Genomic DNA, 24,284 nt, shown 5'->3' with positions numbered 1-24,284 from the left:
TGGGAAAGACAGGTGCTCGTTGTTCCTGTAGCACTACAATTGGCCTGAGGATGTGGGCTTAGACCCATGAAACGCTTTGCTAGCAGACAACAAATTGAATTGCTAAAAGAAGTTATTGAGGTAAGTCACCTCTTAGTCTTGTTGTTTTGGTTGTTTTTAACTTAGCACATTGCGGCATGTCATGCTCTAGCCCCTTAAGGACCAGACCATCATTTTTTTTACTTCCTGATTGGCTCACAGTGATCAGGAGTCAATGAAACTTGCTCCTGTCCGAGGAGGAAGCTCAGCTGTTACATGACAGCTAAATTTACTTCCTCCCGGGGCATTGATCGGCTTGGGACCATGGTCAGCTGCGGTGTAGATTGCCGCATCAGAGTTTGAGAGCCACAGGTGCGCTGTAATTCTACTTACCGAGGCAGTCCCGAACCGGTTAATCTTATTTAGCTCTGGGTGCCTCTTGCCCCATTGTTACCCTATCAAAATAAATACTAGTGCAGTTTTATACCTTTTTAATTAATACAGACAGTAGATTTTTATCAGTGGATGCAGATGGTGATCAGTGAAATATGTCACATACAACTCTATATCCACATACAGTATTTGATGTCTGCTTTTTTTTTATAGATTTATTCTTTTTCATTGACTAGGAACAATAAAATGCCAGATTGTAATTCTGCTGTAACAGTGCAAATTATTCAAGAAATGCAGTCCAGGTTTGCGGAAACCCCTCTGGTCATCCAATCAGATGCTAGGAGCTCTCGGGAGAGATGCCTTAGTGTGCCCATTAACAGTAAAATCTCCTGAAGGATCGACTGCACAATGGATCATTTCGGGAACTGTTAAAGAATTGTTCTGAAATTTGGACAATTGTTCATTAAGTCTGATCGGACTGGTTCTCCTTTTCCCTTCTGTTGGTGGACCTGAATGATCGTTTCCGATTGATCAGACGGCCGATGGTTCGGAAAGTTTGGATGGTTAATGAGCACTTTTAGTAAATCAGGACCAATCAGTGTTGATGTTTAACCCTGGACACTCTTCACTTGTACCTCTTGTGGGTAATGGGAAGGGTGTAAATTGCACATAAACTCGAATTCCTATAAAAGTAGTCTGGCTTTATTCTTGTAATAATAGGGTGCAGCAGCCGGTGGCGCCAGGCGCCTCACGGTGTGTGGCATACGAGGTATTGGTCTTTTTCCAGTAGCGATTAGGCTGCCGCTCTCTTCCCGGCACTGCTGGTGTTGGGTTACGGTGAGATTATAGGTGTGGGTTCCCCGCTCAGAGGAGGCCTGGCTCAGTTATTTTAATGACAGTTCGGAGTGAGAGGACCCCACCTATAGTCAGTGGTGAGGACGGACTCTCTGCGGGACGCTGGCGGGAGGAGCTGGGAGGCGGAATGTCACCCCCGAATCTCCGATGAGGGCTTCCAGGTCTCTGTTTAGATTTTCAGACAGAGATCCTTTCCTCCTGGAAGATATAATAAAAGGGGAGTTAAAACCATTTACTGGGAATACCCCCATACAATGGGAATACAGTATAACCCTGATTTAAAGCAAACATATGACTTTTGTAAAAGAAAAAAGTTACTTCAATACAGGCAAAAAGTTTAGAATCAGAATTTACACCATTTATTGGCTAACTTAGAGGTAAAAAAAAAAAAAAAAAAAAAAAAAAAAAAAAAGCTTTCAGCGAATAAGCTTACTTCAGACTTGTTACGCCTGTAACCCGCTATAGCGTCTTTTGTTTTTTTTAATCGCTAGCAATTTCTCTAAACGCTCTGCCAATGTAAATGGATGGGACAGATTCCATTATTGCGATTAAGGATGTTGCAATCGCAGGACATGCAGCATTTTGGGAGCGTTTCCATTCTAATGAATTGTATAGGAGCAGGGAAATCGCTCGCAAAATCACTTGCAAAACGCTATCACAAATCGCTAGTGACTGCGATAGCGGTTTGTGCTTTCTACTGGATTCCAGGCCTTACTGTGTACTGACAAGATCTTAGAGCAGCCTATATACACTAGACAAGGCATGGGCAAACTCGGCCCTCCAGCTGTTACGGAACTACAAGTCCCACAATGCATTTGCCTTTGAGTCATGACTGTGGCTGTCAGACTCCTGCAATGCATTGTGGGACTTGTAGTTCCGTAACAGCTGGAGGGCCGAGTTTGCCCATGCCTGCACTAGACATTCAAAGAACATCATTCTTTTGCTAACATACATAAATGTCATTAGATGCCTTAATTACAACGTCAGGAGGGTCTTACAGGGATGCTAGCTAATTTATGGCAAATAGATAAGACCTTTTGTTTGCAACACATACCAAAGACTCTGGGTGATGAGGATCGTAAATACGGAATTCAAACGTAACTTAGGCAGAGTACATACACTATTTATTATAGCCAACTTTTACCTCTAAGTTAGCCAATAAATGATATCATCCTGATACAAAACTTACTTACATACCAGTGATTACTCAGCTCTGCAGGGAGGATTGTCATTGGTCAGTTTAACAAAGGGGTCCCCAAACGTTTTGGGTCAGGGGCCGGGTCAACATACTTAAGACTGCTGGGGGGCCGGAGTGTACATAAAAGTCTTTGTGCACCAGACAGTGATGCATACCCAGGTGACAACTTGCAGTCCAATTGTACAGCATCTGTTGTGGAATTTGATTGGAAACCAGTGAATTACTGCTTTCTGGCTTCACTCTATTTGCAGACCACCAATACTTAAAGATGTAGCTGACCGCATCTATAATACATTTTGTGTGTAGGGGGCCGGTAAAAAAGCCTCTGGGGGCCACATTCGGCCCGCAGGCCTCAGTTTGAGGACCACTGGTTTAACAGATAGGAAACCATGGTGAGATAATCAAAGATTTTTTTTTTGCTGGAGGATCCTGTATATGCAGCATTGCAAAGAGGTGGAAACACTGGAACAAAGCATTGTAGAACTTTCACTGGGTTTTTCACTGTTCCATTGAACTGTCCAATGAGACTCTTCAATATGAATTCTCATTGGTTCAGATGAATGGACCAATGGGGAGACCCAGCAAGAGATTTGAAGATAGCCATGCCTGGGCTCTCTGGTTAGTATTAGGGCAGAGGAAGGTTGGTCTGGGTGTCCATCTTCATGATTTCACCAGAAGTCTTCCCCTATCGGGTTCCATCATCAAATGTTTGGGGGTAGGGATGGTCGGAAATTACAATTTAGGATTTGGCGGAAATGCTGATTTCTGCCAATGCCGAGGAGACTTTTTTGGTAATTTTTTGCATTTACCAATTGGCCAAATCCTTCCGAGTTGATTCTGCACTCTCTGATTGGTCCAGTGCTTCTGAGTTCTGCGACTGGGCTGAAATAACTGAGTTGTGGTCATGCAGTATTTCCACAGAAATCATTTCCAATCGGAAATGCTGATTTTAATTCTGCGAAATCTGTATTAGCATCCCTGTTTGGGAGTGCTTATCCCGCCTCCCTGAGCATGAGCTGGGGATAGGCACCTTGTACATGAGATTGAAAAGGGATTTTGCAAGAGGAGGGAAGGATTCCTGACTTCCATTGGAGGGCATTGTTCAGATGTGTGCCTGGCTTTCAGGGGCATAAAGATGTAATTTGCATATTCAGGAGTGATGCATCATGGGAAACCACAGTTGCGCACTCAACCAATTGTTAAATTCCCAACAGTATATCTATGCCCCGCGGGAAGACTGTTCCCATACCAGGGGTGTAGATATACGTACCTTGTTGCTGTTGTGTGCGCTCCTGTGCGCATTCGTTGCTGCCTGTTAGTACATCAATCAATGAATGAGAACACAGTTCCCAATCACTGATTTAAAGAGAGTCTGAAGCGAGAATAAATCTCGCTTCAGACCTCATAGATAGCAGGGGCACATTTGCCCCTGCTAAACTGCCGCTATCCCGCGGCTTAACAGGGGTCCCTTCACCCCCAAATCCCCTCCGTACAGCGGGGGAGCTCTTCCTGGCTGGGGCAGGGCTAACCGCCGCAGCCCTGCCCCACGCGCGTCTGTCAGCGTGTATCTCCGCCTCTCCCCCGTCCCTCTCAGTCTTCCTTCACTGAGAGGGGCGGGGGAGAGGCGGCGATGCGCCGCTGATAGACGCGATTGGAGGCAGGGCTGCAGCCGTTAGCCCTGCCTCCAGGAGCGACCAAGTCTGCGACCAAGTGTCGCAGTGGGGGGTTTGGGGTGAAGGGACCCCCGTTTAGCGGCGCTATAGCGGCGGTTTAGCAGGGGCACACGTGCCCCTGCTAACTATGAGCTCTGAAGCGAGATTTATTCTCGCTTCAGAGTCTCTTTAAGTGCCTGTGATCAATTAGATGCTGGTGGTCATTGACAAAAGTGAAAGTTAAAGAGACACTGAAGCGAAAAAAAAATGATGATATGATGATTTGTATGTGTAGTACTGCTAAGAAATAAAACAATAAGATCAGATATATCAGTCTAATTGTTTCCAGTACAGGAAGAGTTAAGAAACTCTAGTTGTTATCTCTATGCAAAAAAAGCCATTAATCTATACGACTTTTAAAGTCGTGGAGAGGGCTGTTATCTGACTTTTATTATCTCAACTGTAAGTGAACTAATTACTTTTTCTCTACTAGAGGAGAGGTCATTAGTTCACAGACTGCTCTGAAAGAATCATTTTGAATGCTGAGTGTTGTGTAATCTGCACATATTAGAGAATGATGCAATGTTAGAAAAATCACTATATACCTGAAAATAAAAATATGAGGATATTTTCTTTGCTGCTAATCTTCTAGTAATTATTCATAGTACACAACCAATTCACTATATCATATTTTTTTCACTTCAGTGTCTCTTTAAGCATACCCGTGTTAACAGTTAGCACTAGTAGGAATAAAGTGTGTGTGGGTGGGTTGGTTGGTTTCTTGGGGGGGGGGGGGGGGGTGTATCTGATGGCCAAATAGTAAAATTACACCTACATACAATAAATCCTATTAAATGAAAATACATAAAATACCCCATTAATTAACCCTTTACCTCCCCTCCCACAGTTACCAAAATAAACACACACAAAAAAGTGACCTTTAAAAAAAAAAATTAGTTACCTTTGGGACTCAACTTATTTAATATGCATGTATTGAGGGTATGTTACTGTTATTTTTTTTTTTTTAATAAGGGTTGTAATTAGTAATGGATGCAAAACTGAAAAAAATAAATCTTTATTTCCAAATAAAATATTGTCGCCATACATTGTGATAGGGATATAATTTAAACAGTGTAATAACCGAGACAAATGGGCAAATAAAATACGTCAGTTTTAATAACAGTAGCATGTATTATTTAAAACTATAATGGCTGAAAACTGAGAAAATTATTTTTCCCCCATTGTTTTATTATTACCGTCAATGCATTTAGAATAAAATAATTCTTAGCAAAATCTACCAACCAAAGAAAGTCGAACGATATAGATCATTTTGTTGTAATAAGTAGTGGTAAAGTTATTGGCAAATGAAAGTAAAGGTGCATACACACATCAGACTATAGTCTTTGGAAACTGAAAGATCACAGACCAATCTTACCACCCTTCATGTAGTATGAGCGCCATACCTACACAGTCTATTCTATGGAGCTGAACTCCCCATCAGAAAAAAAATCTTTGCAAGATTCTGCACACACAGATGCTATACAGACACAAAAGATCAGTATCTGCAAAAGATCTGTTCCTCCCAAAAATCCATTCCTGCAAATTGCAATGATAGTCTATGAGATCTGCAGATCATCATACACAAATGATTTAACTGACATTCATCTGCAGATCAGATCCACCAGGATGGATTTTCAGATCTGCAGATGATTGTCTGTTAAACAAGGTTTGTATGATGATCTGCAGATCTCATAGACTATAATTGCAATTTGCAGGGATGGATTTTTGGCAGGAACAGATCTTTTGCAGATACTGATCTTTTGTGTCTGTACAGCATCTGTGTGTGCAGCATCTTGCAAAGAGTTGTCTGATGGGGAGTTCAGCTCCATAGAATAGACTGTGAAGGTATGGCTCTTATACTACAGGAAGGGTGGTAAGATTGGTCTGTGATCTTTCATTTTCCAAAGACTATAGTCTGATGTGTGTATGCACCCTTAAGGTGTACTGATTTGTGGTCCATAAGGGGAAAACCCCTAAGTGGTGAGGTGGTTAAAGCTGAATTCTTGCAAATACCTTATGTTTTAAAAATGCAAAATTATACAGATCAGTCATATGATTGTGGTAAAATCTCAAGTTTATAGGCTTGTGCTGAAATGAAACCACTAGTCCTACCTGTATATATGTGCTTTATTTGGTTCCAGTGATTTCCCGTCTGTGTTCTTTAAACCCTGCAGCCGGGATAGCTCTGATCGCAGCTGAGACCAGGAGAAATGTCTGCTCTCCGCAGGGCCTGCAAGGAGATGAGAAATATAAGTAACATTTCATATGCTATGTAATTTGCTAGATGCTAGTGACGTTATTATGAGCACAGCTTATCTATTTACTGCAGACCAGTGACATCACTGAGAATGGAGCCTATCCATTCACTAGGGACCGGTGACATCACTGAGAATGTAGCTTATCCATTCACTAGAGACCAGTGACATCACTGAGAAGGCAGCCTATCCACACACTAGAGACCAGTGACATCACTGAGAATGCAGCCTATCCATTCACTAGAGACCAGTGACATCACTGAAAATGTAGCTTATCCATTCACTAGAGACCAGTGACATCACTGAGAAGGGAGCCTATCCACTCACTAGAGACCAGTGACATCACTGGGAATGGAGCCAATCCATTCACTAGAGACCAGTGATATCACTGAGAATGCAGCCTATCCATTCACTAGAGACCAGTGACATCACTGAGAATGCAGCCTATCCATTCACTAGAGACCAGTGACATCACTGAGAATGCAGCCTATCCATTCACTAGAGACCAGTGACATCACTGAAAATGTAGCTTATCCATTCACTAGAGACCAGTGACATCACTGAGAATGCAGCCTATCCACACACTAGAGACCAGTGACATCACTGAGAATGCAGCCTACCCATTCACTAGAGACCAGCTGCATCACTGAAAATGTAGCTTATCCATTCACTAGAGACCAGTGATATCACTGAGAATGGAGCCTATTCATTCACTAGAGACCAGTGACATCACTGAGAATGCAGCCTATCCATTCACTATAGACCAGTGACATCACTGAGACTGGAGCCTATCCATTCACTAGAGACCAGTGATATCACTGAGAATGGAGCCTATTCATTCACTAGAGACCAGTGACATCACTGAGAATGCAGCCTATCCATTCACTAGAGACCAGTGACATCACTGAGAATGCAGCCTATCCATTCACTAGAGACCAGTGACATCACTGAGAAGGGAGCCTATCCACTCACTAGAGACCAGTGACATCACTGGGAATGGAGCCAATCCATTCACTAGAGACCAGTGATATCACTGAGAATGCAGCCTATCCATTCACTAGAGACCAGTGACATCACTGAGAATGCAGCCTATCCATTCACTAGAGACCAGTGACATCACTGAGAATGCAGCCTATCCATTCACCAGAGACCAGTGACATCACTAAGACTGGAGCCTATCCATTCACTAGAGACCAGTGACATCACTGAGAATGCAGCCTATCCATTCACTAGAGACCAGTGACATCACGGAGAATGTAGCCTATCCATTCACTAGAGACCAGTGACATCACTGAGAATGCAGCCTATCCAGTCACTAGAGACCAGTGACATCATGGAGAATGTAGCCTATCCATTCACTAGAGACCAGTGACATCACAGAGAAGGCAGCCTATCCACTCACTAGAGACCAGTGACATCACTGAGAATGCAGCCTATCCAGTCACTAGAGACCAGTGACATCATGGAGAATGTAGCCTATCCATTCACTAGAGACCAGTGACATCACAGAGAAGGCAGCCTATCCATTCACTAGAGACTAGCGACATCACATAATCATTCATGAAGCCTGGTTTATATTCTTACACTCCTGGTATAACTGCCACCATAGAATATTGAATGGTAACATATTATAATCTCACCAGCAGTGCGTAGCAAGAAGGTGTCTTTTCGTGGTAAGTTCTTGGAAAGCAGAGATGGTGACGTTATCTCCTCACTAGAAGTAACAGAACATTTACTAGAAAAGTTACAGAACTTTATCTCTCCGCTGTGGTCCCCAGCACTGACCTTCTGGATCCTGTGCCTGTATCTGACCAGTGGATCTGCAAGACCAAGAAAGCATTCATGCATTTTACAACCATACAGATGATGTAACCATACTTTGCACTTCAGCTGCTTAGGTGCACAAAGGGGCGTGTCTCAGACTAGACTTAAGGCACATAACAGGATTGCATGACACAACAGTCCCCAGGGTTACAGGAAAAAGGGTGGTCAACAATTCCAGCAATACACTCTGCAGTTCGCATAACTAAACTTCACTTATTCTGGGAGTAGACTTGTTGGTTTTATAACACGGTTGATAGGCACATTTTCAGGTTTGATGTAAAACCAGCGTTTCTAAACCCCTCCCACCTGTACAAATCGCTCATCTAGGTATTGTGTCTTACCTCTCACTGGCTGCAGTGCCTTCCTCTGACCCTGGAAGTTCCGCTCTTTCTCCAAACACCTCGAACTGTCTTGAGTGAGCGTCCTGTGAAAAGTTTGAGATACATTTACTTATCACTAAGGGTTTGTTCACATCTAAAATCGCAATCATCACGTTTTGCGATTTTGTGAGTGATTTTTTTTCCCCCCTCCCGACGCTTACCTTCGCGCTACGATTTTTTGTAAAGTGCTTTTGCAGAGCGATTTGTTTTTTCACTTCCTGATGCAAGTCAGAAAGTGAACGATTTGACACGGAAAATAATAAATACAATGTATTTATTCTTAAAAGCAAGAACCCAATTGCAGCACAAAGCGATTTTGTGAGCGTTTTGCGCTTTTCCTTTACCTTCCATTGTAGCAAAATCTCTTTAAAAATGGTACATGCAGCGCTTTGCTGAGCGGAAATCTGACGAAACGCTCAGATATGAACTATCCCATAAGGATTCTTTGCACTAGCGATTTTTTTTAAAATCCGGCCCTGAGTAGTGTGAACCCTCTGGATGGGCCCACAGGATGCTTGGATCCTTCTTCAGCCCACCGTTCCAGCGCATGAACCCTCTACACCTATGCAACGCAGCGTGAGTTAAATACGTTTGTTCTCGCCAGACTGGGCATGTGTAAGGTCTGTGCATGCCCAGTAGAACACGAAGGAAAAATGTTGCACACCATTGTCTTCATTCTATTTAGCATGAATGGACCTTACTTGCGCATGCCAAATCTGGATGCGCTCGTGCGCAGCCAAAAGATGAACAGGGTCCCAGCACTGGAACAGTGGGCTCCAAGGAGATCGGGGAAGCCTCTTCACCAGCTAGAGCACAGGTGTTAAACACAAGGCCCGCGGGCCAAACGTGACCCCTCCTTGCCATTTAAATTGGCTTTCAAGAGCTTCAAATGTGCATCATTGTAAGCAGTAAAAAGCTGTCCTGCCCAGAGGATGACAGTGCTTCTGATTAAAATATTGTCAGCTTGAGCCAGTGAAAATAATGTAATAAAAAAGTGCTTCATTTTTACAATAATTATGTATAAATGATGTAGTCAGTGTTTGCCCATTGTACAATCTTTTAAATCCCTGATTTACATTCGGACATTACATGGTGACATTTTTACTGTTGAAAGGTGATGTAGCTGCTGCATGGTTTTTAGGCAGTTGGAAACAGCTGTAAACAGCTATATCCCACATTGCAGCAAGAACTGGCGTAACAATAGGGGAAGCAGCCCCTTCCCCCGCGGGGGGGGCTTGCACATGGCTGTTTTGGGGTAACAGGAGGGGTCGCAGCATGAGGGGAGAGCTTTGCACATCAGCGGGGAGGGGCGACAATTCCCCCCCCTCCCTCACCTCGGGCTCTCCCCTCTGCACTCCCCTCCTGCATCTAAGTGGCAGCAGCAGCGGCGGAGGCAGCAGCTATAATTACCTCCATTCACCACGGACGTCTCTGATCTGCAAGGGGTTCACATTACTTCCTGTTAAAACAGGAAGTAATGTGAAGCCCTTGCAGATCGGAGACCTCTGTGGTGAATGGAGGTAATTATAGCTGCAGCTGCTGCTGCCACTTAGATGCAGGAGGGGATCACAGATGAGAGAGCCTGAGGTGAGGGGGGGGGGGGGGAACTGTCCCTCCTCCCCGGTCCCCGCTGATGTGCAAAGCTCTCCCCTCATGCTGCGACCCCTCCTGTTCCCCCAAAACGGCCATGAGCGGCTGCTTCCCCTATTGTTACGCTAGTGCTTGCTGCATTGTGGGAAATAGCTGTTTACAACGGCCTAAAAATCATGCAGCAGCTACATCAAATTCTTGCAGGGGGGCCCAGGGACTTCTAGTTACGCCCCTGGCAGCAAGGTTCACAGACAGGAAACTGCCAGGAGTAAAGTATTCATAGTTTCTTGTGGGAGGAGTTTCACCACAATATCAGTCAAACAGCACCCCCTGATGGTCTGTTTGTGAAAAGGAATAGATTTCTCATGGAAAAGGGGGTATCAGCTACTGATTGGGATAAAGTTCAATTCTTGGTTGGAGTTTCTCTTTAAAGCCAGTGGTATGCAGCATAGAACGTGTGTTGATTAGGAAGATTAGTAAAAGCAGCCTGGAAGCATTGGGAGCAGGCATTAAACTGCTCCACTGCGCTATTCTGCAGAAGTGGATGAGTGGGGATCCAGGTAACCCCCCCCCCCCCCATTTAATTACACCACTTTATTTGAGACTGTTTAATAAATGTTAAATATTAATAAACTATTTGGCCCGTGACTTAGACTATGTTTTGGAATTTGGCCCTTTACATGATTGTGTTTGACACCCCTGCTCTAGAGGCTTCCCACTACTGAGGTGAGGATCTAACGTTTTATGTTTTCGATTTAGTTGTGCTTTAATGGCAATAACTGCTATCACTAGAGGATGATGCTTATCTGACAGATCCTGTATCCATGTATTATGGGCAGTAGCACAACCTACGCTGGCTGACTTGTAGCTTCCTCTGGAGGTGACGGCAGCAGGTCGCTCTCAGTCTTGGATCTTTGCTGTAGAATAGATTCTGCTTCCAGACTGCAGAGCGAGGCGATGGGGGTCAGTCGAAACCCCACCGCACTCTGTGGCTTCCTGGCGTCTGATGACGGGTGGGAGGGAAGAGCATAAACGCTGTCTACAGGTTTAGCTGGATTCTGCCTTCCAGGCTGTATAAGAAAAAGAGGATAGATAAGCATTGATGTCATCAGGGCCGGTTCTAGACTTTTCAATGCCTGAGGCAAACTTGTGAGGATACCCCCCCCCCCCCGAATTGGAATTATCACACAGCACCCAACAGTTTGCACCACACATTATAGCTGCAGTGAGCCCCCCAAACACCCTCAGTATAGGTAGGTAGCCAGGTATAGGTGCCCCCAGTATAGGTTAGCCAGGTACAGTTGCCCCCAGTATAGGTTGGCCAGGCCTCTCTTCACTTCCTGTTTCTGCCTGGTGCTGTCCCCAGACTTCTGCCGCCTGAGGAAGTCACCTAACTTGGTATCATGGGCGGACCAGGCCTGGACGTCATCCTAAAAAGCCACATATCAGTCAATATATTCTCTGTCAGTGCTTTGGTCACTGAGCATTTATAGGACCACAGTAATGTGCCTGACACTTGGCTGGGGGGGAGGGGGGGGCGGAGGTACAATAATTAATGCTTACTTACCTAGTTTATGTTTCAAGGTATTTCGTCTTGCATATCACAGTACACCTCAAACAAAGCCAATCAGAGGCCACTCGCCAGATGCCGGGATCACCAGGGTCTAGTAGCACGTTGGATACAATCCACTTCCTATTCCACCTTCATTCATGTGATAACCTCAAATAACAACCTCTCATAGTGTAATACTATAAAACTATTTAATGGTATAAAGAGGTATTGAACTTACCGGTACATAAAATGACTTATAAAACAGCGTAGAGTTTTATGTATGGGTTCTCCCCTGTTCAGATGGCCTCAGCTGGCTTTTCCTGATGTGCTGTCCCCGCAGTGTATGGTCGGCTGCCACACATTTTCTGTGAGCGCAATACCCTTTTATACTATTCAATACTTTTACACTATTAGAGGTTTTTATGTGAGGTGATCACATTGGCCATGAATGAGGTATTGAAGATGGATTAGGGAGTGGATTATATCTGACCGTGGAGATCGGGGGTGACCTGGGAATATCCTCAATGTGCTACTAGACCCTGGTGATCACCACATCTTGTGAGTGGCTTCTGATTGGGTGTGGTGGAGGTGTACTGTGATGTGCATGAAGAGGCACCTTAAAACATCTGCAAAGGAGGAAAAGGATGGTGTGGAATTTGCATGACTTATTTGCTATTACATGTGAATTTGAGTGGAGCCTGTGCAGAGTATTGAACTGTACTATTGTTACAAAGAGCAGAAGATGCACCAACAGCATGCTGACTAAAGTGCAAACAGAGACCGCTAGTGCGCATCAGATATTGTGTATTATTTCTTAATGCCTCTGACTCCCCTCCCACCTGTTGGACACAATTGCGCTACCCTGCAGAGCAGAGGGTGGGCCAAAAGTTGTAGCACAGCCAGTTAGATAGAGATATATAAATACACATCTTTCCATTACAGTATACCCCACTTGTCTACTGGCTCCTCATCACCCTCAAAAGGATTCCCTGGTAGTTTACTGGTACCCCATCACATGGCGTTTAAGACAGAGCCTCGCTTTCTACAACAATCGCACTATACAGGGTTACCGGTCTACGGGGACACAAGTGCTTCTGAAGCCTCCCAAGGGTTCACAGATGTGTATTTGACCAATTGAGAGTACTAACAGGTATGACAATGCTGGAGCGAGGGAAGGAAGAAAAGACAGCGAAGGCTCTACAGGACCCAGAGCCTTTCCTGTCCATGGGTAAGTATCTTTTTTTTACCTCTACATTTACTTAAAATTTGGGCAGATATCTATAGGAAAAAAGTGTATGGCCACCTTTATAAGATCAGGAGGATCTTTATCCCTGTCCAGCCTCCTTTGGAAGCTGTCAGATATTGAAAATTGGCATTGCTAAATATATATTGAGGAATTTGATTGCTATTAAACAAGTGTCTATAGGGGTAAGAGAATGATTTATAGTAATGCTTAAGACTGGAGGATATACCAGAGAGTTCCTCCTCGGTGATGGATCGGCCTTTGTCTCTGGGCTGGTTTCCATCTGCTCCGGGGAACTCCTCCTCTTCTTCTGTGGAACGTACTTATCCGCTTGTCTGGTTGGTAAGAAGCAGGGCGAGGCAGGCTGGACAAGATACAGACAATTAGAGACTGGCGGTAAGCTTAGACCACAAGACTAGTTGCTCTGTGTGCTCCTCACCTGGGTGGTAGGTGGCTGTGATGTTGAAGGGTCCTCAGGTGACTCAGAACAGGCGACCACCGATTCCCTCCTAGACACGGGGAGGAGAAAATGCATACATGTTAAAAAGGCACCTGGAAAAAGGGCCCGGGGGAGTGCCGCTAGTATAATATTGGTAAAATTACAGTTATTCTACTAAATTCCAATAGTAAAATATTGGTGATCTTTACCGATATTTTACTAGGTCTTAACCTAATCCTACTCTCACACAGAACCCGCCTTCTACCGATGCCTAACCCCAAGACCTCCCTCTACCAATGCATAACCCTAAGAGGTCCTTTTACTGATGCTTAATTCTAAGACCTCCTTCTACCGATGCCGAATCCTAAAACCTCCCTCTACTGATGCTTAACCCTACGACCTCCCTCAATTGATGCCTAACCCTAAGACCTCCCTCTTCTGATGCCTAATCCCCCTCGTTCAGGTAGCCAGAGAGCAAGCCAGGGGAGACGCATACAGAGTTGTGGTGGAGCATTACAATTACTCACCTACAGGGATCCGCAAGCGCTACATGTTTACTTCCTGGTTCTGACATCTTGCCACATGGCAACAGTGACACCCCCCCCCCCCCCTACAGCATAGGGGGGGCGCAGTTACTATGCGACAAAATGCCAGGATCAGGAAATAAATATGCAGTGCGTGTGGATCCCGGTAGGTGAGTAATTGTAATGCTCCACCAAAACGCTGCATGCATTCTTACCTCCTCCCCCCCCCCCACACTACTGCGCCCCCCTTGGCCACTGCGCCCCAGCCAATGCCCTGTCCACCCATAGAGACAGGCATGCTATGAATGCGGTTACTTTATTACAACTAATGCATTGCAGTAAATTACAGGAACAGACAGGATACATAGAGATTTCTTAGTCGCCTGGACTATGGCATTAACATACCGAGATCTGGGCAGGGGAACTTTGATCTCGATCTCGCCTTTTGATTTGCTGTTCTGTCTGCTCAGTGGCGGCCGAATACTATAGTTCTTAGTGAGAGAGTTTCTCCTGATTCCATCATTCCGAGGCTGCCTGTCAATGCGGTCTGCTCCCTCAGTTGTAGGAGAACTAGTGGTGTGTCTGTTACTGCCCATCTGATTCCTACGAATAATAACATGATTAAAGAGGAACTCCAGTGAAAAGAACATAAGGAATAAACTTGCTTATATTTTTACAATATTTATTTATAGGTTATTTAGTCAGTGTCCCAATGTAAAGTCTTTCCTCTCCCTGATTTACATTCTGGTATTTATCACTGGTGGTGACATCTTTAGTCCTGTCAGGTGATCACTGCAGAATTTGCAGATTCCTTAGCATGCGCTGCCATTTCTCCATGGTCTTTAAAAAAATAAATAAATTGTGTAAACCATTTTTTAGCCAGCTGCTCGCAGGTTCACATTATGCTTGTTTGTTACTAAGAGGCTAGGGTCTCTTCCAAAAGGATGACCTCATCGTGGTGGAAGGGTCCAGTACGGAATAGTTTACATGCAAACTGTTTTGGAAGCCAGCATCCTCCATAAATGTTAATTTGGTTCGCCTGCAAGGAATTTGTATGTTCTCCCCGTGTCTATCTGGGTTTCCTCCAGACAATCTGGTTTCCTCCAACATCCCAAAAAACATACAGATAAGTTCATTGGCTTCCCCCTAAATTAGATTAGATTGTGAGCCCTCCGGAGGACAGTTAGTGACAAGACAAAATGCTCTGTACAGCACTGTGTAATATGTCGGCGCTATATAAATATTTACATAAAATAGAAATCTGTTTTGAATGCAAGATGTGTATCCTGCCTGTAATTAGGCTCTGCACAACTATGTTGTTAGTCATTCAGATGCAGCCTGCTTTGGGAAAAGCTGACACCTCTCCCTGCTGATCTCTGCAGAATATTCGGTTTTCTGACAGACTGAGCCCACTAACGCAGCTGTGTCTGCTTCTGTCCGCTTTTCAGCATCGGCGGTGGGGGGGGGACGGGGGGGGGGGGGGGGCATTTGTATTAGCTAGCCTAGTGCTAGCTATAGGGTTTTCAGTCACGGGATCTCTGGGGGGGGGGGGGGGACTGGCAGGCACAAAATGTCAAAACCTCCTAAGCGGCGTAACGCTCATAAGGGTAAATGTGGAGGACAGTCAACACCCTCCCTTCCCCCATCCCAGGGGCGTAGCAATAAGGGGTGCAGAAGTAGTGATCACATCAGCTCTTGGGCTAGAGGGGCTACATCCTCAACCACAGTATTAGCACTTCATTGGTTTTGTGATGGTAATAATCACTTCTATAGAAGCTTGGAATAGTAGTCATTAAACTGTTATAATCCGCACGGTGCAGAGAACAACACGGGCTTCAATTGACAGCGGGCACTTCACGCAGGCACAGTAAGGATGACCTGGAGGTCGTCCTCTGCACTGTGCGGGGACCCCGTGCCGGCGGCTGCGAACGGAGCTGTCAGCGTAGGACAGACAGCTGCGAGGGGCTGGAGAAAGCCCCAGGTAAGTAAATCGGATTTACATTACATTTGGCTGATGATTCCTTTACTGTGGTTGTCCTTGGCAGGTTTTGGTGCTCCGTATCAATTGTTATGAATAGAATGCCTGGGGGTCCCCAATGTAAAACTTGCACTGAAAGCCATAGCTCCTTATCTACGCAACTGCCTCCCCCTCCTGCTAATTATGTCACTGCAGTTAGGAGCCCTGCAACAATCAACTGCTGCACCAAGTGTTGTATATTGCCAATAAATGCTTTCAGAGAAAAAGGAACCAGAAACGGGCTTCAATAAACTGAGCCATACTTGCTGAGATTGCTGTACTCGTCTTTGGCAGTCCTCTTGGTGACAGGTCGGCTGTCGTATCGGCCTTCGCTGGTGATTGCGCAGACCACACAGGTGTACTCGGTGTTGGGGGTGAGACGCCGGGCCGTGTAGGAACGCTCGGTACCCAGGTACACCGACTTGCCATTCATGCTCAGTTCGTAGTTGAAGAATCTCCCGATGGTATCTTTGGGAACCTCCCAAGTAATAAATATTTCACTTCGACCCATAACATACACCGTCAGTTTGTCAGGAGCGTGGTCACCTCTGTCTAACGTTCTAGTGACCAGGGAGACCTTCTGACTGTGGCCCCTGGAGCTGCAGGAACAAACACTGAATGTGTAGCTGGTGGAAGGAGAGAGACCGGACACCAGACAAGTCAGGTCCCCTGTAGTCTCCACCAGCATGTCCTCTCGATACACCACATAATACTTAACGTTCGTGCTGGAGTCTGGGGGTGGGTTCCAGCTCAGCTTCACCATAGTAGTTGTGCGACCAGCAACCTGGAATCCTATTGGGCAGCCAGGTAGCGGTTCCTCTATCATCACCTCGGTGACAGGACTGTCAGGACTACGGTCCCCTTCTGTTTCCATGACTACTTTAAGGTGGTGCTGTCCAGGCTTGAAGTGTGGTATGACATAGGAGAAGGAAGGACCCTGGTAGAGAACTTTCTTGCCGTCAAAGAGACTGTGGACAGATTAAAAAGGGTCATGAATCACTAACTTCCATGGACTTTTTTTTTATTCCTCCCCCCAAACCTTTCATCACCGTGCTAACCTAACGATGCACTACTTCCCCTCCAAAACAATCCATATACTCAAAGGTGACTTCAATTTCAGAGACTCGTCACCACCAACCTTCTGTAAACACATGGAGCCTGAAGGACTCTGAGCCACTTTGACTCTGATCATTGTTGACCCAAATCCTTCCCCTCCCACAGTAGGCATAGCACCACCCCTCCAGGCCCCCCAGCAGACAGATAACCATAGTGCCCCCCGCAGCGCCAACGCTCCCCCAAACCCCCCAGAACACAGGGGCTGTGGAGGCCTGCTCCTCCTTCCTTCCCACCTGCAAAGTTGGTGCAACTGAGAGCGATGTAAAAAGATTTACCGTACCATTGCTTACTTTATTTTCTGGTTGAACTTGATGGACATATGTCTTTTTTTCAACTCAAATAACTATGTCATTGCTTGTCTCTTCTTGAGTCCTGGCAGTCTTGCTCTGCTGCGTTTCAGGCTTCCGCATCGTGCCATGTAATCGGGAGCCAGAGGGGGCAGCATAGAGCAAGTGGCTGCTGGGAGGAGGAGGAGGAGATGTGGAGTGGGTGGGGAGAGGGAGGAGAGGGATAAGGAGCAGGGCCCCACAGACACACCCCTCTCTCCCCCCTCCCTCCCGTGATCGCAGGGGTTGCAGTGGCTATTGTTATGCACTTCCACTAACCACCACATTACATCCGAGGGTCCTTCCATGTCGCTATCACATCTGTATCCCTTCCCCCATCCCCTTACCCTGCCAAGCATCTACTGGGGAAGCGCTGAGATATTTAAACAGTGGCAGTGCAGGGATATCAATGTGCAGTATTCTGGACTTTCTGCATTTTATGTACTGCACATTTCAAATAAATCAGACATCAACTTGCAGTAGATACAACGACTACAGCATATTTCCACTGTTACTGCCAGGGCTGTGCAGTCGGTACAGAAATCATCCGACTCCTCATTTTATGACTCCGACTGCAGGTACCCAAAATTGCTCCCTCGACTCCGACTCCTTAGTCTAATTTTTACAAAGGCTATGGATTTGGTTCAAAAATCATCCGACTCCGACTCCTCGGTTTACTGAAACCACCGACTCCGACTCCAGGTACCCAACATTGCTCCGACTCCTCGACTCCGACTCCACAGCCCTGGTTACTGCTTTCCCATTTTCTACCACATGGAATATTTCTACAGGGGAGCTTCCATCTTTCTGGTGATATCAGTGTTGTGCACAGAACAGGGAGAGTTCCCAACATTTTTAACCTGCTCTGCACAATTCCTTGAGTCTGTCATCTGAAACAAGTAAACTGCCCCACACAAGTGATTTAACAAGAGTGGCATCAGTCTTCCTGGAAGGATGTAAACAGGAATCCTAAATAGCTTTTTGCTTCTGCTTCAGACCTTGACTATTATTAATTTGGACATCTATAAATTCAGTCTGTTGTCTTATTGGAGAACCTTTTTCTCCTGGAGCAAGGTGTACGTCACCAAACAATTACTCACCTATAAGTGACTGGAAGGCCACTGTGGGGTTTGTATTCTTCCCAGCCCACCACCACAGAGCCAGAGTCCAGGATCTCCGCGGTGGGAGGAGCTGGCTGGGGAAGACGCTTAAGGTTCTGCAAAGTCATCTCCACTTCTTCCAATAGCTCCGTCCCAGCTGTGTGAGAGGCGGCCACTTCCTGATGGACCAAATACAGGTGTCAGCATTATATATTACGGCCATTATCGCTGCTACATGAACAGCATACTCAGGATACTTGTATACAGGACAGAAATGGACAGAAACACTTGTATATTTAATAACATGCGAAATAACGCAGCAGGCTGTTAGTTTCTTTCCCTCAGGGCTCGATCACACTAGGGGCGTTTTTGCCCTTTGTCCAAACGCTTGTGCAATGATTCTCTATGAGAGAGTTCACATCTGAGCGGTTCGTTTCCAATCCGCTCAGAGAAGAGCTGCATGGGCCATTTTTGAGGTGATTCCGGCTCAATGGAAGGTATAGGAAAAACGCGAAATGCTCACAAAATCACTTTGTGCAGCAATTGCGTTCACGTTTTTTAAGAATAAATACATTGTATTCTTTTCCGGGTCAAAGAGTTCACTTCCTGACTTGCGTCAGGGAGTGAATTACAAAACCGCTTGGGAAAAACGCTTAGCACAAAAATGAACCGCCCACCCAAGCACCGGGGATCGGAAAAAAAAGACGCGTCAAAAACCACCCAACGCTAACAGCCACACAAACGGAACGGCTGAGACAATTGTTTGGGCCATCTGACAATGTATTGCGTGTAATGCCCAAAATGGGTATTCACCTTGGCAGAGGGAGGGAATCCTTTGGATCTTCCAGACGCTGTCCCCCGCCATAAAACTGTCCACAAGGGCTTGACGACTGTTTGCACGGGAAAATGGCTATTGCACTTTTGCAGAGTAGAAAGGACCCAATCTGGCTTGTTTTTTTTCCATCGAAGCCCGAGCAGCTGCGTGCTACTGCGCAGTGTGGTTGCACTGTGCGGGGCTCAGCGCTGGAAGAGCCTGATGGAGTCTGATGGAAGAAGCCTCTGGAGGCAAATATTCATTTGTGGATTTTAAGAACTCACTTTAAGTCTGGTCATCACGGAGGGGTTAAAGGACCACTGTCGCAAAAATCTTAAAATTTTAAATATATAAATAATATAATAAGAAGTACATTTCTTCCAGAGTAAAATGAGTCATAGATTACTTGTCTCCTATGCTGCTGTCACTTACAGTAGGTAGTAGAAATCTGACATTACCGACAGGTTTTGGGCTAGTCCATCTCTCCATAGGGGATTTTCAGCATGGCCTTTATTCTTTATAAAGACATCCCCTGAAAAAGATTTATACAAAGGTGCTAGCCTGCCATACACTTTTTGGCATTCGGACAGAGCAACTGCCAATCACTAAGTTCTTTGAAAATAAATAAAACCCTTAGAGCCCCCCATGAGGAGATGAGCTAGTCCAAAACTTGTCAGTTTTGTCATATTTCTACTACTTACTGTAAGTGACAGCAACATAGGAGAAAAGTAATTTATGGTTCATTTTACTCTGGAAGAAACTTACTTCTTATTTGTATATGTTTACACATAAAATAACATTTGAAATTTTAAGATTTTCGCGACAGTGGTCCTTTCATTTTAAAGGGAATGGTTGAGATTAGGCATCAGGGAAGAGTTTTTCTTTATGGATGGTAAGGTAAGGCTGCACCAAATAAAATTAGACAATTACGGAAACCACTGCTGAAAATAGCACCCTGGTAATATATCACCCACGTCAAAAATACACATATTTTTGACAGAGAGACAAATTGTGCAATATACTTTGTGAAGTGCTGCAGAAAATGTCAGTCTTATATAAATGCACAATAATAACTATAATATGTAAGCAAACTGCTATCTTGAAAATAATAAATATCCTTCTTCAGTTCGCAAGCACCATCTCTCCTCAACATCTCCCTTTTAAAACAACCATGGCGACCATCTCCGTGGTGACAGGTCCTCCATCACTCACAATGTTGTCTTACCCAGAATCCCCAGTGACAGCAGAATCAGCAGTAAAATATTTATGGGGCATTTCTCCATGGCGACCGCACACACTGGGGGGTGGGGGATCATTCAGACGTTGTGGGATAATGAACGTTGCTGCAGAAGGTACACAGAGCGCAAAGCACGGCACGCAGTGATTGATCGGCATTGCTTCACTAAGCAGGGCGCATGCTGGGATCTCATGGATGAGAAATATTTCCAGCTCGGCCAACTGCAGCCTGACAGCTTCTCCTGATTACTGAACGCAGTGCGGCTCTTTTATAGCCAACTTATCCAAGATGTGTGTGTACAGATATAATGAGTGATAATAGCACTTGTCTGCTGTCTCTATTTTTATCTATTTTGTGGCCTGTAGGTTTTATTTTATTTTTTTAAATCTTGCATTAGTGAACAGGGGCGCAGGAAGTCTGTCCTCTGCAGTTGACTTCCTCAGTGTACGTGAGAACGACTTTTGGTTCCCCTGAAACAGCTCATTAAAAATAGAATGTGACTGGTTGCTATAGGCAACTGGCACAATTACTCCTCATGCTCGTTTACCGGGGCTACAGCTGTACCCCTCTAAAGGTTGCCACTAACGATACAATTTGCTGAATGATCGTTTACAAACGATTCTTCATATGAATGATCAGAAATAGTCGTTTGGAAGCACTAATGGACAAAATTCTCCTAACCAATCCGATCAGATTATTGAAATCAATCCAAAAATTGGATCGATTACATTAATCTGATCGGGTTGGTCAGAAGATTTTTATCCATTAGTGGTCTCAAACGATAATTTCTGATCGTTCGTACAAAAAAATCGTTCAGCAAATTGTATCATTAGTGGCCACCTTTAGGGCTGGTTCACACTGCAAGAACTTTTTCTAAGCGTTAGTGATTTGAAAAGCTCTTGCTAATGTAATGCTATGTGTGTGATCTCACTTGAGCGATGTGAATTTATAAAAATCACCCATAGCATTGTATTAGCAAGAAGTAGGCTGCAAATGAAATGAAACCAACACAGGTGTACAGCGCTCCCCCCCCCCCCAGGGACTTACCGTAAATACACACCTTGAATGCAAATCAAATGCAACTATGAACTAATCCCTAATCTAAATGAATGCAAACTGATACAGATGAATGCAGCTATCCACAAGTAGACGACTTACGTTTTTGTACAACAGGAGGAAATGGCAGAGCTTTTAAATATAGGCCACATTCGAGTTGACCAGCTGCATAGATGTGCAGAGCCCAAATATGGGCAAACAGCCTGTGCACAGATTGTTCAATACTAGACAATTTACTAGATTAAACAATCTGTGCATAGGCTGTCCTTGAAGCCAACGTCCTCTTTTGCTGCATAGGTTTTGAATGCAAGTGGTATAAGTTGCCCATGCTTGGGCTCTGCACATCTATGCAGCTGGTCAATTCGGGTGCAGCCCGTATTTGGAAGCGCGGCCATTTCCTCCTGTCCTACAAAAAAGCCTGCTTATGGCTAGCTGCATCCATATGTATCAGTTTGCATTCACCTTATTTAAATAAGGGATTTGTTCATAGCTTGCATCTGATTGCATGCAAGGTGTGTATAAGTCCTTGGGGGGGTTGCTGCACACCTCTGTTAGTTTCATTTCATTTGCTGCCTGATTAGGAGCGCTGCCTGTTTCTTGCTGTTCTTTGGAAAAATGTGTAGATCATTTACGGGCTAGCAGCCCCAGGTTTACACTATGTTTAATTGTCAGTGTTAGGTCTCTTCCGAGAGGTCACGTCATCGTCGTGGAAGAGTCTAGTATTGAACAATCTGTGCACAGGCTGTTTTTGAAGCCAACGTCCTCCTTTACTGCATCTGCATAACCTTAACCACTCCCCCATTGCCTAACCTTTAAAAACACCCCCCTCCACACCTAACCTTGACTGACCCCCGGTGCCAATATGCCGTTATTACGATGATGTTGGGGCGCTACCATAGGCGCCATTATAAATAGTGGCTACAGTGTGAAATTTGCTATATACTGGATGCCCTTAGTGTGACCTTCGCTATTTATCGGGTGCTCAAATTTCACACTATGGGCTTGATTCACTAAACCGCGATAACTCATATCACGGCCCTTTTCACGCGCATTTTCATGCACCAATTATCGAGCGCAATCGTGAATTTTTGTGCGAAAAACTATATCGTTATAAACTATATGAGTTATCACGGTTTAGTGAATCGTTATTTATATATTTATGAATGGATAAATAACCCGAGGCTGAACTGGGGATATTAGGGCCGTAGTACTATAAAACGCACTCACCTGCAGGACGCCCTCTAGAGTCGGATGCTGGCGGAGTCGCAACACCCCTGAGGGAAATTTGGATAAAACCTTCACAGTTCTGAAAAAAAGAAAACACTGTTTTAACCACTTTGTCCTCCTTGACGTATAAAAACGTCAAGGAGGACATGCGCGCTCCCACGGTCGATCGCACGTGCACGCGCACTCCCGGCCGCGGATTCGTTAGCCCAGGAATCAATGTATCGGGCTATGTGCCCGATCACTGATTCCTCTCCCCCGCTGAAAAAGCGACAGCTTCTCTCGGAAGCTACGCTTTTTCTGACGCTATGTCCCTCTAAGCGTACATTGTACGCTTAGAGTGACGTCATGTAAACAAACTCAAGATTGCCATCTTGTGGCCAAAAAGTAAAACTACATATAAAAGTAAAAAAACATTACAATACACAAATATTTCCCCAAATAAAACACTATTTATATCCCACTCTCCCAAAAATACCCACATAAAATGTTTAATAAAAAAACAAAAAAATATTCCTATAAAAAAATTAAAAAAAACCCACAAATATTTACCTAAGGGTCTAAACTTTTTAAATATCTATGTAAAGATGAAATATTTCTCTCTATTTATTTTTTATAAGCTTGTAAATAGTGATGGATGCAAAACGGAAAAAATGCTCTTTTATTTCCAAATAAAATATTGTCGCCATACATTGTGATAGGGACATAATTTAAACGGTGAAATAACCGTGACAAATGGGCAAATACAATACGTGGGTTTTAATTATGGAGGCATGTATTATTTTAAAACTATAATGGCCGAAAGCGGACAAATAATGAATTTTTTCATTTTTTTTTCTTCTTCTTACTGTTAAAATGCATTTACAGTAAGGTAGCTCTTAGCAAAATGTACCCCCCAAAGAAAGCCTAATTGGTGGCATAAAAAACAAGATATAGCTCAGTTCATTGTGATAAGTAGTGATAAAGTTATAGGCTAATGAACGGGAGGTGAACATTGCTCGGATGCATAAAGTGAAAACGACTGAGAGCTTAAGTGGTTAAAGTTGACACCAATAAGATATGCTATATATACATACAGTACATATACAGTATATGGCGACTCAGACATAATACAACTACTTACATAGCAGCGAACCAGCAGGACTCCTGCTCTTCTGACTGCAGTAGGAGGCAGAGTGTATCCAGAATGCACGGGAGGCATTTGCTCCTCAGGACATGCTGATGGCCCTCCTGGCTGCTGGCTAGACAAGTGAGGGCAAAGCAAGCGTTCCGGCTCCCTCCAGCATCACCTCCAGACATCATGGCCTCCAGAGCAAAGATCTAGACTTATCAAGGGATCAACACATGCTTATTAAAGTGACAACTGAAGCGAAAAAATGAATTGAACATTAGTAGCAAAGAAAAGTCTCAT

At 44.6% G+C, this 24,284-nt stretch overlaps 1 protein-coding gene across 4 annotated transcripts in view; it reads right to left on the bottom strand.

The window, feature by feature from the left end:
- Positions 1-599: 599 nt before the first annotated feature.
- The window catches only part of LOC137527824 (uncharacterized), a 55,010-nt gene continuing 31,325 nt past the window's right edge, over positions 600-24,284 (bottom strand). For 3 of the 4 annotated variants that reach the window (XM_068248772.1, XM_068248774.1, XM_068248773.1), the window contains 12 exons: positions 23,997-24,193; positions 22,877-22,955; positions 18,543-18,721; positions 16,264-16,968; positions 14,389-14,586; positions 13,460-13,529; positions 13,250-13,384; positions 11,078-11,295; positions 8,597-8,679; positions 8,072-8,251; positions 6,289-6,406; positions 600-1,464 (listed from right to left, as the gene is read on the bottom strand). In XM_068248772.1, coding sequence (XP_068104873.1) covers positions 1,338-1,464; positions 6,289-6,406; positions 8,072-8,251; positions 8,597-8,679; positions 11,078-11,295; positions 13,250-13,384; positions 13,460-13,529; positions 14,389-14,586; positions 16,264-16,968; positions 18,543-18,721; positions 22,877-22,955; positions 23,997-24,193 — 2,289 coding nt within the window. In that variant the 3' untranslated portion in view covers positions 600-1,337. The remainder of the gene's footprint in view (positions 1,465-6,288; positions 6,407-8,071; positions 8,252-8,596; positions 8,680-11,077; positions 11,296-13,249; positions 13,385-13,459; positions 13,530-14,388; positions 14,587-16,263; positions 16,969-18,542; positions 18,722-22,876; positions 22,956-23,996; positions 24,194-24,284) is intronic. The other variant, XM_068248775.1, reaches the window with a different exon arrangement.

Source organism: Hyperolius riggenbachi, chromosome 8 (genome assembly GCF_040937935.1).
Source record: "Hyperolius riggenbachi isolate aHypRig1 chromosome 8, aHypRig1.pri, whole genome shotgun sequence".
Lineage (NCBI taxonomy): Eukaryota > Metazoa > Chordata > Amphibia > Anura > Hyperoliidae > Hyperolius > Hyperolius riggenbachi.
Note: the sequence above shows the minus strand (reverse complement) of the source record. Positions and strands in the feature narration are given on the sequence as shown.